A 19,773-nucleotide genomic window follows, 5' to 3' on the forward strand; every position below is an offset into this window, starting at 1 on the left:
GGCCATAGTGACATTGTTAAGGCGGACCCCGAGAAAATCATAGCTGTGCCACACAAGCTGTTTGGTGATGATGCAGATCTACCAGAGTTGTAGCGGAGATTCTACCGTTACCAGCAGAAGGAGGGTGACCTTTTGCAGTGCTCCGTAGACTACATGGTTGAATTGTATGACAGAATAATTGAAAAAGATCAAAGTTTGCTGACTGGGAAAGAGGCAGCACTCAAAGGCAAGCTGACTCAAGCCGTTTCTGATGATGGGCTGAAACGTGAGCTCATGCGACTTAATGAGAAGTTGCCTAACTTGAAGTGTTTTGAAACTGACAAGTACAAAGTTTTCTCTGATGAAGCTGTTGGTGGATCCCTTGGTGATCGCTCTGGAAACACAGAACCATGTGATGAACTGCTAAGCCTCTTAAAACAGAAAAACGCAGCCTACCGAGCAAAAGCTAAGGACAACAGTGATAGAAATGGTTGGTGTTATCACTCCCCTGATCATCTGCCAAATGAGTGCCCAGAATGGATTAAAAGGAACTCTGAAGGACGGAAACCTTTAAACTAGTGTAAGCTGTTGTGGAGAGCCCAACTTCAGGTTTAACTTTTACTGGCTCACCGAGGTTCTCATGGATGGAGTGAAGGTGGCCTGCCTAGTGGATACGGGAGTTCAAATGTTTCCACCAGTACGTTATCTAAAAGTTCCCACCACTGTATATCTGCTTATATGATATATAACTCTCAGGACTGACTTCTTTCAATGGCATTTAGAAGTTGAGAGTTGAGCTAAGACTAGCATCATTTTCAACCACTTGCTACTATCGACATCGAAACGTGCTTAATAAACAAGAAGTTATCCATAAGAAATCTCTCTTGTCTTAGCTCTCAGGACTGGTTTCAACCTGTGATATACAAGTTGCTTTAGTTTCTTTAGTTCTGGTATTCTCTATGTAGGTGAAGAACACAGAATGATCCTGCTTTTATTTTGTACCTGCTTTGTTTTGATAAATTTATTTCTTCAGGAATTGTAATTACAGACAATCGAAATTAAGACTGGATCTGATTACAGTCTCGATTTATATGTGACAAGGAATTGCTTACAAACCAAGACCTTTATAAAATACATCTCGGTGTCTTGACCATTACCACCAGTACCACCAGTGCAGCTCTGGTATGTGTGACATGTGATAACCCACGCCTGTGCCACCAGTGCAGCTCCGGTATGTGAGAAATGTCATAACCCACGCCTGTGCCACCAGTGCAGCTCCGGTATGTGTGACATGTGATAACCCACGTCAGTACCACCAGTGCAGCTCTGGTATGTGTGACATTTGATAACCCACGCCAGTACCACCAGTGCAGCTCTGGTATGTGTGACATTTGATAACCCACGCCAGTACCACCAGTGCAGCTCTGGTATGTGTGACATTTGATAACCCACGCCAGTACCACCAGTGCAGCTCTGGTATTTGTGACATTTGATAACCCACGCCATTACCACCAGTGCAGCCCTGATATGTGTGACATGTGATAACCCACGCCAGTACCATCAATGCAGCTCTGGTATGTGTGACATTTGATAACCCACGCCAGTACCACCAGTGCAGCTCCGGTATGTGTGACATGTGATAACCCATGCCATTACCACCAGTGCAGCTCTGATATGTGTGACATGTGATAACCCACGCCAGTACCACCAGTGCAGCTCCGGTATGTGTGACATGTGATAACCCACGCCAGTACCACCAGTGCAGCTCTGGTATGTGTGACATGTGATAATCCACGCCATTACCACCAGTGCAGCTCTGGTATGTGTGACATTTGATAACCCACGCCAGCACAACCAGTGCAGCTCTGGTATGTGTGACATGTGATAACCCACGCCAGTACCACCAGTGCAGCTCCGGTATGTGTGACATGTGATAACCCACGCCAGTATCACCAGTGCAGCTCTGATATGTGTGACATGTGATAACCCACGCCATTACCACCAGTGCAGCTCTGGCATGTGTGATATGTGATAACCCACGCCAGTACCACCAGTGTAGCTCTGGCATGTGTGACATGTGATAACTTACGCCAGTACCACCAGTGCAGCTCTGGTATGAGTGACGTGATAACCCACGCCGATACCACTAGTAAAACCAGTGACATGTGATAACCCACACAGTCTTTGGCGAGGTTGTACTTAAAACAAATCTGAAAAATCCTGTTTTGTGTGTGAAAACATTACGTATCACTTGTAACTTGGAAATACCACGGAGACAATACTTGATGAATGCACAAAGTCTCATTTATTACTACTTCTACAACAAAGTAGACCCTCTGTTAGTAGGCCAAAAAGTGATCGCCATCGTATAAGTAGCAAATTGTTCAGTACGGCGTAAAACACCAATTAAATGAGTCAATAAATAAAGTTATCGATGTACAATTACCGAGATCAAACACGGTGTTCGGCACTGAGAGGTTAGAGCAAGGAAACAGAACTGGTTGGCCCGATGTCAGAATAATGTGACGGAGTGGCTTGTCATGTCTGGTGTCTTCGACATGATACTTCGGTGGTGGTAGCATGGACTCGCTTTGCCACAAGAAGACAAAAGAAGACACACCTAATGACTCTTCGTCGTCATATGACTACATGTTGACTACATACATATATACATACAATCACCAGTATCATTGTCATCAGAAGCTATGCGTCCTCAAACAGACATTCATATACCAACCGTCAACCAATATAGACGTTCCAGGTCAATTATCATAGGGCTAATTCCCCAGAACGACCTATAACACGAACCTACAAAGAACTGAGAAATTGTATAAATTACGAGCTTTGGACGGAATCACGCAAGGAAAAGCAATCAGCAGTTTTCAATGATGTTGGAAAGGCGTAAGGTATGTTCTAGTCGAATGAGTGAAATCAGTATTCAAATCGTGTACCGTGCTAGTATGTGTAAGTTGTCGGTAATAAAATAAGTATCTTAGTTGCGTTCTGATTGCAACTGTTCATATATCTATGTGGCGCTTTAATTCAACACGATGAGTATATATCCTCCAGCCCGGGTTAAGCGGAATCAGACAAAATCCTGAAGCAGAGCGCAACAGATTCTGGACACTATGTCCATATTTACTTACAAGAGAATAATACTCATCTTAAAACTTACGAAACTTAGAGCTTGGATTAACCTTGACGTATTAGTTTTTGTAGTAATAACTTGTGACGTTGATTAAAATCGTTGCATAACACATCTGATCTAACCAATGCTAAAAGGCGAGATATGTACACGCCATGTGCAGTACCCTTCGGTATATTGCTGTTCAAGTAAGGATCATTTACCATGTTAAAATTGAAACAATCCCTTTTTTCGTAAAGTGTTTTTATACTAATATAGATAACATGTACAGTCTGGAGAGTCTGTGGTTTTCTTTCCATCCAGGAGGGTGGATATATATCTTTTGCAGCCTTTGCTATATATGGATTGTTTAAAGCTCGAAGATTATCAACATACCGTCGAGTTAATGAGAAATATTGGACCTGGTGAAGATTCCTCCAACGTTTCTGCATATGGTCATATTCACGGTTATGTCACGGTTACCAGTTCTGACATGTTTACACGTATGTAAAATGAAGTCTGACGATTCAGTCACAATTGTATCTACCAGAAGTATAATAAGACATCTCAAAATCTTTAACTGCTTTCGCGTAATTAGATATCTTGGACGGGAATGATTTAGTATATTGGCAGGAAATGCATGGGGGCTCTCGTGCGTTGAAATAATTCCGCACAGCACTGCGAGCTTCTGGATCATTTAAAATCCGTGGTTTGTTAGAAGTATAATAACACATCTCAAAATTTTTATCTGCTTTCGCGTAATAAAATATCTTGGACGCGGTTAATTTAGTATATTGGGATGGGGTCACTCGTATATTGAAATAATTCGGCACAACATTTCAAAGCTCTGGATCATTTGAAATCCGTGGTATTTTAACGAAATCAAGGCGCTATCTATGTACTTCAGTTTTAGGAGGAGTTTATTTTAGCAGTCTGAACATTTCTTAATGGTTTATGAAGTCGAAAATAGGGCATGTCTTGGGTGGTACAGAAGGTGTAGAAGTGGGCGTCACCTCTGCAACCACCTTACTAAATATTTTAGGAGGAAGTGCATCTAATACTGTGAGTATAAATCATATGTCATTACATGTTTCAGACAAACCTACGAGATAGCTGACATTTACATTGCTATGAATTGACACCGTACAAAACTCCCTCCTACCATGGTTGCGATCACTTCTTTGATGGTATTCGAACAATTGTGTTATGTTTGAATCGTGTGGTTGATTGGATGTTACGTTAGCAACCCCTGGAATTTGTCATTTAGGTCAAAGTTACCACAGGGAACAGTATCCTGTGAAGAAGGATAAATCATTATGTATTATTTGAATTCGAAAGTGCTCAAAACATGGTCAGAGGCAGAAAAATGTTTGCCTGTTTATCCTAAGATATCATTTTCAGTTCGCCAAATAAATGCAATTTGATGATTTACACCTAAGATTAACGTACGATTTAGAACATTATTCACCCGTCATAGATGAACCTTAGTACTGTGGAACCATTTAGTAACTCGGCCTGTGAATTAGCATCACAATTCACAGCGTTAGTGTTATCTTAATTTGTATCATAATGTTAGCTATATATGTACAGGGGCTTACCCCCGTGGTTAAAAACAACCAGCAGAATCTGGACGTGCACAGGTTGTGAATATATGCGTCGAAACAGACATTTGCGTACACCAGCCGTCAACCAATAATCATCAGTTAAAATCTTATAATGAACTGTCGGTGTGGTTTAGCAGTAGCAGTGTTTTTTTCACCATATTACAGATGTGCCATGTTTGTCAAACTTAGAAATGCTAATGTGAGAACGAAGTGCACGAAACCAACGAAACATCGGCTGTTAAGCACATGGTGGTAATTTGTATTGGTGGTTTCAGGGTATGGGGAGTTAACACGGGTCCAGGTACTGGACTACATTACTACCGCTTTTAGAGAAACTATTGTAACAGGGATGGTAACAAACAAGTGAGAAGATGGCTACAAACAGGCAGTCACTGATACTTTACCATTGCGTACATGTTGTATTGCCGATTAGTATTAGTCACCCTCTTTGAAGATAAATTTCAGCTGTACGGCGCAAGCGGAGCACTAACTAAGCCAGTCGACCATACAACTGTGGTGAGTAGTGGGATACTTACGTTGTACAAACAGACATACAAGACGCTGTTTTGTTCCAAAAACACGCAAAAAAAAAACAATCCGATCCCGCCGGAAAACATGCTTTGCACGATCGTGTGACGATCAAACTAGCAGTTTTAGTCGGACGTTGTTGAATGATCTGCCAGGCCTTGTTATTTTGCTTTATGTTCTTGGTAAATCGTTCATGTTAAACTTGGGAGTTATAGACGCTTCCAGTAGGTACTCTTTGATGAGCTGCATTAAATGCTCAATGACAAGCTGTAAAGCATCATTATTGGCATTTTGTAATGGGTTGTGGGTGGCAAGTGGAATTTGAGCCTGTACATGACAACAAAAACGTTTTCAAAGTTTTATTCACCAAAGGAAAGACAATATTCGAATAAAATATTAATTTATTGCACAACACAACTTAATAAACATGAAACACCCGCAAATAACAAAATTACAAATTTGTACTCACGTAATGACAAAGACTGTAGAACAATTATAAAGATGATTCTTGTAAAACTTTTCTAAACAAAGACCGTCCATTTGACACATTTCTTTATACCTTTACCACTGATACCATATTCGTTGCTTTATGTTCTGATATAGGCTTTATTGAGTTTCTCAATTTCATCTACGTGTATAATAGAATATATATATATATATATATATATATATATATATATATATATATATATATATATATATATATATATATATATATATATATATATATATATACAAAAATCAGGAGCGTTTCTTGCAGTTAGGTACGAATACATGTCGATGATTGAATAAGACTTATTCTACTTAATTATTTATGTCATAATAGTTGATTGAAGCATTGACTTTGATTAATCAGTTTATCGTTTTTTTACTAATGAGTGTGGAAAAGTATTAAATCGTCCACAGTTTCATTATACAAGAAGAATGATTTATTAATCACTTTCATTTTCTACGGTAGTACTTATTTTGATTTTATTATTCTATTGTGCAAATACCAAAAAGCATAGACTTGCATTAATCAGTTTATCGTTTCTTTACTTATGACTACCACCACAGTACATGTACATATACCTAATGATTCATCGTCGTCACATGACTGAAATAGTTAAGTACGACGTTAAATTCCAAGCATACATATATACAAACATAACTGTGACTATGGGTGCCTGGAAACTATTTTTACAAAATGTGCCCAGTTTGGTTATAAAGCATAGCATTATTCCGTAATCAGTTTTATTTTCCATGCTAGTATGAATTTTGATTTTATGATTCTACTGTGCAAATAGCAACATTTACCATGCCCTGGCTTAACTGAAAGGACATAACTAATGTCAGAGTCATTTGATGACTGAAAATCAAACAATACGAGTTCTGTCTAGTTCATTAAAAAGCTGTAAATATCATAAATATTTCAGTTTAAATGCACGTCATTGTGACAACAGGAAAATACCACATCACGCTGAAACACGAGAAAACCAGCGAGTATTTCTCACATAAACAATGGGTGTTAACCCAAAATTACCGAATTCCATACTAAACTGATCTTTACATGTTTCACACAATGTTTCCCCATTTGCAGTGCATATTTTTCTTATCTGTCAGGATGCTTAGTTATATATGTCGCTTTTCTATGTCCTTGTTATAACATTTTCTCACCATTGGTGAGTTTCCAGTTGTTATATGTTGTCTTCTTGTTTCTTCGTGCAGCCACCATATCGTTTGTGAGTTCCAGCTGTTATGTGTTGTTTGCTTCTGCCTAATTGGTGAGTTGCCACTTACAAGTTGTTTTCTTCTTCCTTCGCATACCCACCACACCGTTGGTGAGTTCCAGCTGTTTTATGTTGTTAACTGTTTCCTTTGTGTATCCACGACATCGTTAATTCGTGATTTTTCAGTTGTTATATGTTATTTTCTTCTTCCGTTGTGTAGCCACCACATCATCAATCAGAGAGTTTTCAGTTGTTACATGTTATGTTCTTCTTCCTTTGTGTAGCCACCACATCATTAACTAGTGATTTTTAGTTGTTATATGTGATTTTCTGATTCCTTTGTTTATCCACCACATCATTAACTAGTGAGTTTTAGTTGTTATATGTGATTTTCTGATTCCTTTGTTTATCCACCACATCATAAACTAGTGAGTTTTCAGTTGTTAATGTTGTCTTTTTCTTCCTGTGTGTAGACATCACGCCGTTGATGGGTTTCCAGATGTTATATGTTGTTTTCCTCGTCTTTTTTGTACCCACCATTGTCCACACCTTTGGTGGGTTTCCAGTTTGAGGAAACCGAGGACACGGCAGTGACACCCGAAGTCTTGCCACGAACCCCCTCCTCAGTGCTCCGGCACGTGATCAGCGCAATGAACACACGACGGAAGCGTCGGCCGCTCACCACGTATAAAAAGAAGTTGATGGCATGGTTAAAATTGGACAAAAAGTATATAAACGAATTCACAAAGACGTAAGAGGCGTACTGGTACGCATCGGACTGAAACTCCCAGTAGCGCTGGTATATGAAAAAGATGGCGTTTGGGGTGAGTAAGACGAAACATGTGACAGATGCTACGATCAACATAACAGTGACACTTTGTTGCTGGCGCTTCGACTCCGCTGTTTGATTTGTGCTGTTTGTCATGCGCTCTTTCTTACGCGCGGAACTCCGCAGTCCAACGATAATCATGACGTTACAGAAGAGTAGAGTAGGCCAGGGCAGGAACAGGTAAACAGCGGAGTCCACCCAGGACCATGTGACGAGGAAGGCCTCGAAGTCTTCGTGTATTCCACATATCCACCAACCGGTGAGTTGTTGGCGTTCGGAAGAGGCCATGCAATAGGGTATGTTAAACAATGCCAGGCCAAGCAGCATGCAACTAACTGTGATCTTAGCCCGTCTTACCGTGCAGAGGTTCGCCACTTTCAACGGAAACCAGACTGCGATGAATCGCTCCACTGTTAGGGCCACCATGAGCCTTATTGAGTATTGCACCAAAATGGTGCCTATGTAGAAGTAGAACTTACAACCAATTTCTAACACCCTGTATTCGAAATTCAGGATCAGAATTGAGAACAGCTGTTGATAGAAGAGCACCGTAAAGTCAACTACGGCCAGGACAGTAAGTAAAAAGATGGATGATGTCATCGGTTTCATTTTCATTAAGGTGACAAAGCTGGCTAGATTGCTGGGTAAGCCGATGGCGCAGCAGAGGAAACCCTGTAAATTCATCAGGTTCATTCCCGCAACGTAGATTCCGTACTGATTGAGCAAGTACATAGGGAACTTGGGACCACTAACGTTACTGACAGGAGTTTCCGTGACATTGCTTATCTCTTCAGACATATTGGCCCACCAGGAACCCGTGTTGTTATCCATTATTATGGTTATTGGTCCGACTCTGTGTTAACCCTGAAACATGAATAAAATAACATCACTGCATAAACACAAATTCTCAATCATATTACTCTGTATTACGCTAAAGAAAACATCAGAGAGAGCGGGACGTGGTCTGATTAAAGGCTTTCGTCATTTAATCTCTAGGGCACACGAGGTGAGGGTTCAAAGCCGGTCCTGGGCAGGGAATTGGTAGGTTTCAGGCTCTCACTACTTGTAGGGACTTAGGTTACAAAGAGCGGTGGAAGCTCGTGTGTAGCCTTTTGCTTATCCTTTCTGATGACGCTCATGTGATCGTTTCCGTTGTCTAACATAGGTCAGAGAGAATTTGTCTCCCACGAAAACTGTGTGCATACCTGTATCTCTGTGGGGAGGCATGTCTGAAATTTACCAAAGCTAAGTGGTTTACACCGGGCACTCCAGTTTCCTCCGTCCATGAAACTGAGCGCCACCGGATAAGTAAATAACTTTTAGGTATGACGTTAAGCACCAATCCATTAAGAAATAAATAAATTAAAAACGATCGGTGACAGTTTATGTAATACTCTGTGACTCGACCCTAATCAGTGAATGGATCCTGGCTTTGACATTCATCTATGCAATTAATAAAATATCAAAATAATACCTGAATCTGTCCAGTTTAGTGAAGTTTGGGTTTCGTCATTTCATAGAAGTATTAGGCCTTGGATCTGTTTGTACAAATCGGATCAGTGGCTGTTCGAGAGAGCGATTGAAACTGCCAGGTCAAGATAATAATAGAAAACATGTGGCCAAGTCTGACATACATATGACTATCTGGTGTTTCAACATTAGTACCCTATATGGTGAACTTGAAATTCATGGCATAAACTATGTATTGTTGATTTTTCTCCTAACAATGTTTTTGTAATCCCTGTTGTAAGAAGAAACTTTATGCTAAGAACTTCTCATTTTAACCCAGGGCTGTGCTGCTATGTTACACACCCAGTTTCTGTTGACTTCGAAAAAAGCTTTTCACAGCGGAGCTCCATTGCATGTTCTTAGAAGTTGGGCTCAGTGATTCAGACTGGCATCAAGAGGATATGTAAGGTTGCGCCTTTATTTTGTGGTAGTTTTAAAGAAAGATTAATTCATATCTCTAGGCTGTGTAAGGCCACTTAATGCCTGATAACGGTGCAGTTTTATACGTCATTTCTCACACGCCCAACGTCACCCTCTGGACATAATGGCAATGTCAATGCCAAAACGTTATTGGAATGAATGAATGAATGAATGAATCGATGAATTAATGAATGCCTGGGGTTTAACATCGTACTCAACAATTTTTCAGTTGTATGACGACCCTGGGTGAGTATGCATTTACTGTGTCTTCTTGTGGCAGGGCGAGTCCATGCATCCAAAGTGCTGCCGTCACTGAAGCATGACTGGTAAAACATATTTTGAGTGATATATTTTATAACACCTTTAACTTCCACCATACAATATCAACACTCTCGCACGGACGTCAGAGACGCGGCTCAGTGATAAAAGTGGCTCAGACTCGGTCTTTCACAGCGTATTTCTAGATTCTCCCTACTGTTCGTGAGATCCTTGCATGGGGATAAATAGAAGTCAACGCCACTCATGGGACCATTTGCTTAGTCTTACGTTCGTTAAAGACTTGTTTGTCTTTCATCCATATGGTGAGTAAGTTTTCACATCACTCGTGAGAAAGATTGTCAGTAACATGCCGATGGTCCATTGTTTATTGCAGGTATTCCGATACGATCCACCCCTAAAACTGACCACCTTGCTATGAGGGAGCAATTCTTGAGTATGGCGTTAGACAATAATCAAAAACAAAGTTATAAATAACATGATTTATGCTCTAACTTAACATCATACAATTTAATTTCCAAACTTCAAAATAGCGCTCAGTCATAATCTATTCTTAACAACAAAATTCCCATAAAAACTTCAAAAAAACGTCCAGTTATAATCTATTCTTAACAACAAAATACCCATAAAAACTTCAAAATAACGTCCAGTTATAATTTATTTTTAACAACAAAATACCCATAAAAAGTTTGTTATTGACTCACAGCTTAACTGGAAGCAGTAATTGCAAATTTGACGGATTAAAGAGGGCATTAAAGAATCTGTTAAATCAGTTAAAGTTAGAAAAGGCAATCTCCTTTAACACAGTGGTTTTGTGTTTTCTTCTTCTTTGCTGAGGTAATTCAGTTGAAGACTTTTCATTTCAAGTTAATTAATTTATTTCGTTATAGAATGTATCAACATGTATTGTACAAGATGAGCTTGTAGCACACACCAAGCTAAACTGCCTAGAAAAAAGGAGGTAAAAACCGTGGTAATACATCAGACGTTGGACTTTGTACTGATTTTACAATATCCGGTTTCCTGTATCCGAGTGTGGACTCCACAGCTTGATAAACAAACTGTCGCGTTAATGTTCGTGAATTTGACAGACAAACGTTCTTCGACAGACTACGAAGTTCCTTAAGGAGGCGTATGGTACACGTTACTAAGTTCAAATCAAAATACAAGTTCATAGCAGTTAATTAGGAATTGCTATCAGACTGACTTGATTTCTCCAAGCTCTAGCTGTTTATTCATACGCAATCGCCCACATTCAATAACCTTTTGTAACACAGCGGTTGCTGCTACAAAGCATTTGTCGATGAAGAATCGTCTGAAAATGAACCCCAGATATACGGAGAAGGCCAATTAAGTTGCTAGGAATGGTCTTGCCATTGATGTAGTGAATGGCCCAGTACGGCAGTGACAGGTACGCATGAAGTGGCCTGCAGACCACTGAAGACCGATGTGATGTAGATGACAGTCCATTACGATAACAATCCGAGTAGATCGTCGCCTGATTTCACCTCGTAATTATTGCCCAATTTACGGCTTGTTGTGTGATTTCCTCAGTATGTTTCTTTAGAACCAAAGAGAGTTTTTTCATGAAGGTGTCTGGTTTCATTTTGTGCGCATGTTAGTGTGTGCTTATTAGGTGTGTCATGGTGAACCTTCAGCTGAAGGTGTATCATAACCGTGTTTTGGTGTACACCAGTATAAAACTTTAACAACAGCTTTCTGTCAGTACTGATCAGCAAGCTGCTCTACAGTGGAACTGGTGACTGTGGTACGCTGGTACTCAACTAGCATTCTCCCAACTAAGCAGGGATAGTTAAATCAGGGTGATGATATCAGTGGAAACAATATATAACACGGTTATACCCCATCGTACTGAAATCGATGACTCAAAGGGTTCTCTTCTGTTTTCGACATTTTCAATCGTGCAGACATCATGTGCTAAACATAGACATTATCTGAAACCCATATATTTAACCTTGTGCAGTTGGGAGTTAAAAATATGTCATAACTTAAAGGACGTATGAAACATGACGTTCACTGTATTTTCATATTTAGAGTCAGTTGACAATCTTGACTTTTTAAGTGGGATTTTCATATTGAATTTACAGTTATAGTATGACTTCAACTAGAAATGATTTTAGGTGGACAGTAGAGAATTTGAATAAAGCTTCTTCGCTTCCCAACCTAATTGTCAGATTATAGTAAATGGTTCAGGCGTCGTGTTTGGCGTTCAAGTAAGGCTGCGTTGTCCAACCTCAAAAAGATCGAAGTAATTTTTGAAAACGAAGTTAAACACCGATAAAAAAGTAAGGATTTTAACACGTGAACTGGAATGTCGAGATATTCAATCAAACGATTTTTTATTATCCTAAAGCGTTATATTAGGATAATAACTCCACGTCACGTCCATTAAATTCCTCGACAAAGGGCAAATGTACATGGACTGTAGTCAGTGAATACGTCATCATTTTATAATTTGATTTGACCTAATGGAGATTTATGATCCTAGCTGGTTAATGTGGATTAAAAAAATACCTTCAAAGAACTAGACCAGATTCACAGGTGAGGTCTACTTCATGTGAACTTGTACAGGCTTAATAAATGGGATTACGTCAAAATCAGACAATAGTTAAGAATTACACTGTATCTTGCGCTTCTTGCAGCTCTATTCTGGGTCAGTTATCGTTATTCAAGCCCTCCAATATGAATATGTAGAGGTAATTAACTGGCGCTTCACGCTAATGGAGATGTAAACTTAACTGTGTCATAACAAGACAAGGCTTCCGGCTAAAGTGACACTTGCTAATAAATCAGTTACACAGAACATTAAGAAGTGTTCAGTAACAGCCCGGATTGTGCGTAATAAACTTTCCCGGTTATCAACCCCGACGCTCTCGCTATTCTTGCTTTTATTCGCCGAATCTGAATAGGCTCCGAGCTACTCATGCAAGACAAGGTTATAAATATTACACAATGTACCGAGGGTGATAGAAAAACTACTACCTCAACTTTCTCACATTGGTCATTTATTTATTTATTTATTTATTTATTTATTTGATCGGTGTTTTGCGTCGTACTCAAGAAAATTTCACTTAAACGACAGGGGCCAGCATTATGGTGAGAGGATACCCGGCAGAGCCCGAGGAAAACCCACGACCATCCGCAAGTTGCTGACAGACCTTCCCCCGTATGGCCGGAGAGGAAGCCAGGATGAGCTGGCCTTGAACTCACAGCAACCGTATTGGTCATTTAGCACAAGGCATATAAAAGTGCAGCTGCCTTAATACAGCTTCTGTGTATGTGTCACTTAGCCCGGGGCATATATAATGCCAATACCTTGATACAACTTGGGTGTATTGGTTGTTTTGCACGGGACGTATTTAATGCCACTACCTTCATACAACTTCGGTGTATCGGTTGTTTTGCACAGGGCGTATATAATGCAGCTGCCTTGATAAAACTTCTGTGTATTGGTTGTTTTGCACCGGGCGTATATAATGCCACTACCTTCACACAACTTTTGTGTATCGGTTGTTTTGTACGAGGCATATATAACGCAGCTACCTTGATACAGCTTCGGTGTATCTGTCATTTAGCACTAGGCATATATAATGTAGCTGCCTTGATACAGCTTCGGTGTATCTGTCATTTACCACAAGGCATATATAATATAGCTACCTTGATACAGCTTCGGTGTATCTGTCATTTAGCACAAGGCATATATAATGTAGCTACCTTGATACAGCTTCGGTGTATTGGTTGTTTCGCACAGGGCATATATCATGCGGCTTCTTCACTTTAACTATGTTATATCTGTTGTTTTGAACATAGCATGACTAAGATGGTATCGTCACCGTAACTTTAGTTAATCCTTTGCTTAGTGAGTCGTATAAATAAGCGGACGACGTCACCGTAACGTTGGGCGATCTCTATTTTTAACACACCATAGATAAGGCTGTGTCGCCACTGTAATTTTGGTTGAACCTTTGTTTTATAAGTGCCATAAATAATGTGATAAAGTCACTGATGTAACTTTGGTTGATAAACTGTTTTGTGTGCGTCATAAATGAGGTTGTTAAACGTCACTTAAATAATTTCATTTGATCCATTGTGTTGAATGTTTCACACACAAGGCGGTTTACGTCAGTGTAACTTCGGCATTAGTGATGGCACTGACGTAACTTTGGTTCACCCACTGTCTTGTAGATGTCACAATAACGTTGGTAACGGCACTGAATTATTTTTGGTCGATGCAATGTTTTTGGTATACATTAAGCTGTGGAGTATTTGTAAGCATAAATCAGCCAAAGATTTGATAGGAAAGCGCTTTCTCTCACCAACTCTGTCCCGATGTTTATAGTTGTAGCGTCACTTAACGACTAACTAAATCCGCTGGGCTCAACAACGTGAATGGCGAAGTTGAGTCGATAAAATCGGCCAGGGTTTCCTGACCTAGCGTACAGTTTCTGGCTATTGTATCTTTATTCTCTCCACCTACTGATTTAGCACATGGATTCAAAATTCAAAACATGGTTTGTAAAGGACTGAATTTCTTGTTAAACAACCGAACACTACAATGTCTGCAACTTCACAATTGGCAAATTTCTTGCATATACTACCTTCTTTTCCAAGACATTTTGATTTTATGAAAGATGATTGGACAATTCTCCATCTACTCAATCGTAATTTTAGTTTGCTTTTGGAGAGATAATGCAGTGTGTAATGAAATCGGACATTCTTGTCGACAGAATGGAACCCGGCAATAAAGTCTCAAATTCCACCACATGTCTGTGAACATGTATCTACTAGACACTATATTGGTGTACCAGATCTCTTCGGCTCTGCTATAATCGGACTTGACCTGCCTCTTTAGTTTCCAGTGGTATAACTCTCTACAGATGCTGGTGAAAATTTACTAGCTCTCTTAATCTCGGAGTTCAGAAATTTCTCATTAAAGTTACCCAAATCTCCTGTGAATTAGACGGCCATAAAACAGCTTGCTTCTACATTTATCACCAGCTGCTGTTACTGAAGGGATTGATTTGCTCTACAAAGAGTGTTATTACCGCCTGAAAAGCCATATGTTTCACACCACTTGGAATGTATGGGCGGATATTTCTTTGAAAATAGATCTTCATTAGCTAACCAGGACTACACTTTAGAATAGTTGTCGCTTGTCACTGATTCTTACAGAATGTCTTGTTGACAGTTCTTCAATACTCATGGCTGGAGTTTGGCGCGTTTAATCTCAGTATCATGGAGAAAATTTCATTTTCAAGTGGACTTCATAGTTCCCGAAATAATTAAATTTTTGCTATCAGACGATGACCCCGGACTTCAAACGCCTTCAACGTTTCTACAATCTGAGTTGGAAAGAGGAAATCTGCATAGTTCCCGAAATAATTAAATTTTTGCTATCAGACGATGACCCCGGACTTCAAACGCCTTCAACGTTTCTACAATCTAAGTTGGAAAGAGGAAATCTGCACAGTTCTCGAAATAATTAAGTTTTTACTATCAGACGATGACCCCGGACTTCAAACGCCTTCAACGTTTATACAATCTGAGTTGGAAAGAGGAAATTTGCATGAACTTACAGACTTCAGTACAGTTAACTTTTGAAACAGTATTCCTTGAGTATGTTGTATAATATTGTCTATAGTGTCTGACTTACCTGCCGTTCTCCAGGGGCTATACGAGCTTCAGGCAACCGTTAGCGCGGACAACTTTCTGTGATACCCCCGAGTCTGGGATGGCCTTATATCGCCTGGGTGCGGGTCACCGGATATTTCTGATTTGCTGCTTTGTGTATGACGCACGACGCAAAACACTGCAAAAGTTCACTTTCTATTGACGCAATATCGACACAGAGAGCAATAGGGTCGCAGCGCATGGCATTTGCGATCACTTGTGACTAAGCTTTCAAGAGAACATGGCCTTCAGACCATAACATATTATAATTGGAAAAAACATACTACAATTGGCTGTCTTATTTTTGAAGATATTTTAACTATGTTTTGATCACCGGTTCTCAGTAATAATGACACCAATTAAAACCATCAAGTGAGCTACACTGATACAGGAATTGATCCATGGTCAACGTGGCATTATCGTTGCCTGCTCATCCTCCCTCAGGAGTTTAAATGATTTCCACCAAAGGATTTTCTGCAATGAAATCTGGCTTAAACACAGTTTGCGTTCGGTACACTGATGATTAAATCTCAGAGAGTTTTGTATTATTGAAGCCATGTTAAAAGGTTAGATATTCGCGTACAGTCATTACCAGAAACTGCGTCCAGACCTTGATCGCACTGTAAATGTCTACGTGGTAAACCTTTTAGTCAAGCCAAAATCTAGTTTCACACCATACATGCAAAGCCCATCTAATCAACGTCAATTCTGCGTTAGTGGGCCTTTATCGGCCTAGTGGCTAGTGTGCTTGTGCCGCACAAGGAGCAATGGCCTCTCACCTATGTGAGTTGAAGTCCAGCTCATGTTGCCAGCCTATCCGACCGTACGAGGGAAGGTCTTGCAGCAACCTTCCGATGGTGGTGGGTTTCCCTAACACTCTAGTCGGGTTTTCCCACCATTATGCTAGCCCACGCGGTATAACTGAAATATTTTTGAATACCGTAAGACGTGAAACACCAATCAAATAAATAAAGGAATAATTATTAGCCAACGTACATCGCAGGCTCAGTCCAGACGTTATACTACATGTCCAATTTGTCAATGTGATACACAGATTTGGAGGAAACAATCCCCCACTTATTCAATATATAACTAGGAATAAACTGCTCTTTAAAACACGACATGGGATTGTGATTTACCCGTTGACGGCCTGTAATTCTGTGCTTCGCATACTTAGCTTAAAATTATCAATATTTGGTCTATCACTGGCTCATTTCTCTAAAGTGTTACTTTCTATCGTTGTATATCATCTGCCCTTCGTGAATGAGGTCGCGTGCTCGCACCAATCTCAGACGTATTCCTGGATTTTAGTATAACCTCCATTCATGTGACTGTGTAAATTGAAAGGGATAATTTTGATTTCATGGACCTGCGAGGAGTTTGGTCAGAACTGGTCAAGCAGTTGAACTGTTCAAGCAGTTGAACTGGTCAAGTGGTGGCCGTTGATTTGTTGGTCGTAGTTGTGGTCAGTCCAATCGGGGATTGCACGGGCTTCGCGGGCACTTGACGCTCGAACATTAGGCTGATCGGACATGGAAATCCCGCGCAGGTAAATTGGAGATCGTAGTGATGTAGAGCATTTTATATAACTTACAATACTTTTTATGTATTTATTTATTTATTTATTTATTTGATTGGTGTCTTACGTCGTTCCCAAGAATATTTCACTTATACGACGGCGACCACCATTATGGTGGGAGGAAACCGGGCAGTACCCGGGGGAACCCCACGACCATCCGCTGGTTGGTGGCAGGCCTTCCCACACAATAATGTAGAGTGATAGTAATATACGGTTTTGCATGCTAACCGTGGTGAAAAGTGAAATATTGTCACGTAGAACATTTCCATTTTGTAATATTAACAATATTTACGGTACACCAATTAGAGAAGGGTTTAAACTGGTTAGTCCTGAAAGTGTGACTGAGCTAGTTTTGTAAAGTGGGTGCCATTATAATTTTGTAAATTATCTGTTTTCATAATTTCATTTCGTGCTCAGATGTGATGATGCTGATGAAAATCGCGATTTTGGCTATTGGAATCCACCTGTAAATACTGTTTGTCAATTTAGGCAGTTTCCGGTGTTGTTTTCATGCACATGTAACCGTAGGACTTCGTAATGACCCTTGCTTTACTTTACATATGAAAGTGTCCAGAAACCTACTCAATCGACAGCTTATGGCACTGCGACTCGCGTACTTCCGCCAGGAGATTTCCAATCAATTATTGCTCGTTCCTTGTAAATGTGTATTTACTTGTGTGTGAAGCAAATGCGTATAGGACTACATTCGGATCCGATTCATTCCTTGGCACATCATTATACAACAGTAACAAGTAGTGCCATGAACGGTGATGTGCTTTTTTCGAGGCACAGCGCTACAAGGCAATACTGGTGATGGCAAAAGAGCGCGAAGAGTCAGTGTACCCTGTGTTGTTGTTTATTTCATATACACTTCAGAGTTGTCACTACAGCCGCTTTACAATGCCATGGTGTTTTGAACTCCTGTCAGTGTCAATAACTAAGGTGCCTATCGATCTATGTTAAGTGGAACCTGATTGGGCCATGAATCATGCATATTTGCGAAGGAAAGTGATGGGCTATGAAAAGTTAATATATCTTAGTAAATCAAGGTAGGCGATGTCGGACATTGCTAGCTTGATTAAACAAAGATGATATAGTGCGGCCTGGATAAAAACAGATATTTTGATGCATTTTGACCTTTGCCCCTATCCAACGGATAGGGTAAGCATTGTGTTTATGGATATGTTATTGCATGTGTTAATGAAGTTCCTGTCTATTCGTCAAGCTGTATGTGTATTCAAAATTGTTTGCTGGGGGTTGCATGATGCTAGAGATTTTGCTATGATGCAAAATTGTATGCATGATGCTAGAGGGTTATGAGTCTATATAGTGCCATAGGGGGTTATGAATCTTTAGTGCTATAGGGGGTTATGAGCCTGTGGTGATAGGGGGTTATGGGCCTGTGGTGATAGGAGGTTATGGGCCTGTGGTGATAGGGGGTTATGGACCTGTGGTGATAGGGGGCTATGAGCCTGTGGTGATAGGGGGTTATGAGCCTGTGGTGATAGGGGGTTATGAGCCTGTGGTGATAGGGGATTATGAGCCTGTGGTGATAGGCGGTTATGAGCCTGTGGTGATAGGGGGTTATGAGCCTGTGGTGATAGGGGGTTATGAGCCTGTGGTGATAGGGGGTTATGGACCTGTGGTGATAGGGGGCTATGAGCCTGTGGTGATAGGGGGTTATGAGCCTGTGGTGATAGGGGATTATGAGCCTGTGGTGATAGGGGGTTATGAGCCTGTGGTGATAGGCGGTTATGAGCCTGTGGTGATAGGCGGTTATGAGCCTGTGGTGATAGGGGTTATGAGCCTGTGGTGATAGGTGGTTATGAGCCTGTGGTGATAGGTGGTTATGAGCCTGTGGTGATAGGGGATTATGAGCCTGTGGTGATAGGGGGTTATGAGCCTGTGGTGATAGGGGGCTATGAGCCTGTGGTGATAGGGGATTATGAGCCTGTGGTGATAGGGGGTTATGGGCCTGTGGTGATAGGGGGTTATGAGCCTGTGGTGATAGGGGATTATGAGCCTGTGGTGATAGGCGGTTATGAGCCTGTGGTGATAGGGGGTTATGAGCCTGTGGTGATAGGGGGTTATGAGCCTGTGGTGATAGGGGGTTATGGACCTGTGGTGATAGGGGGCTATGAGCCTGTGGTGATAGGGGGTTATGAGCCTGTGGTGATAGGGGATTATGAGCCTGTGGTGATAGGGGGTTATGAGCCTGTGGTGATAGGCGGTTATGAGCCTGTGGTGATAGGCGGTTATGAGCCTGTGGTGATAGGGGTTATGAGCCTGTGGTGATAGGTGGTTATGAGCCTGTGGTGATAGGTGGTTATGAGCCTGTGGTGATAGGGGATTATGAGCCTGTGGTGATAGGGGGTTATGAGCCTGTGGTGATAGGCGGTTATGAGCCTGTGGTGATAGGGGTTATGAGCCTGTGGTGATAGGTGGTTATGAGCCTGTGGTGATAGGGGGTTATGAGCCTGTGGTGATAGGGGGTTATGAGCCTGTGGTGATAGGGGGTTATGAGC

The 19,773-nt window shown here is 40.8% G+C and overlaps 1 protein-coding gene across 1 annotated transcript; it reads right to left on the reverse strand.

The window, feature by feature from the left end:
- Positions 1-7,446: 7,446 nt before the first annotated feature.
- Positions 7,447-8,604, reverse strand: LOC135465116 (G-protein coupled receptor daf-37-like). Its single transcript, XM_064742584.1, has one exon. The coding sequence runs from the start codon at positions 8,602-8,604 to the stop codon at positions 7,447-7,449; it is 1,158 nt and encodes a 385-aa protein (XP_064598654.1).
- Positions 8,605-19,773: the final 11,169 nt, after the last annotated feature.

This window comes from Liolophura sinensis, chromosome 1 (genome assembly GCF_032854445.1).
Source record: "Liolophura sinensis isolate JHLJ2023 chromosome 1, CUHK_Ljap_v2, whole genome shotgun sequence".
Classification (NCBI taxonomy): domain Eukaryota; kingdom Metazoa; phylum Mollusca; class Polyplacophora; order Chitonida; family Chitonidae; genus Liolophura; species Liolophura sinensis.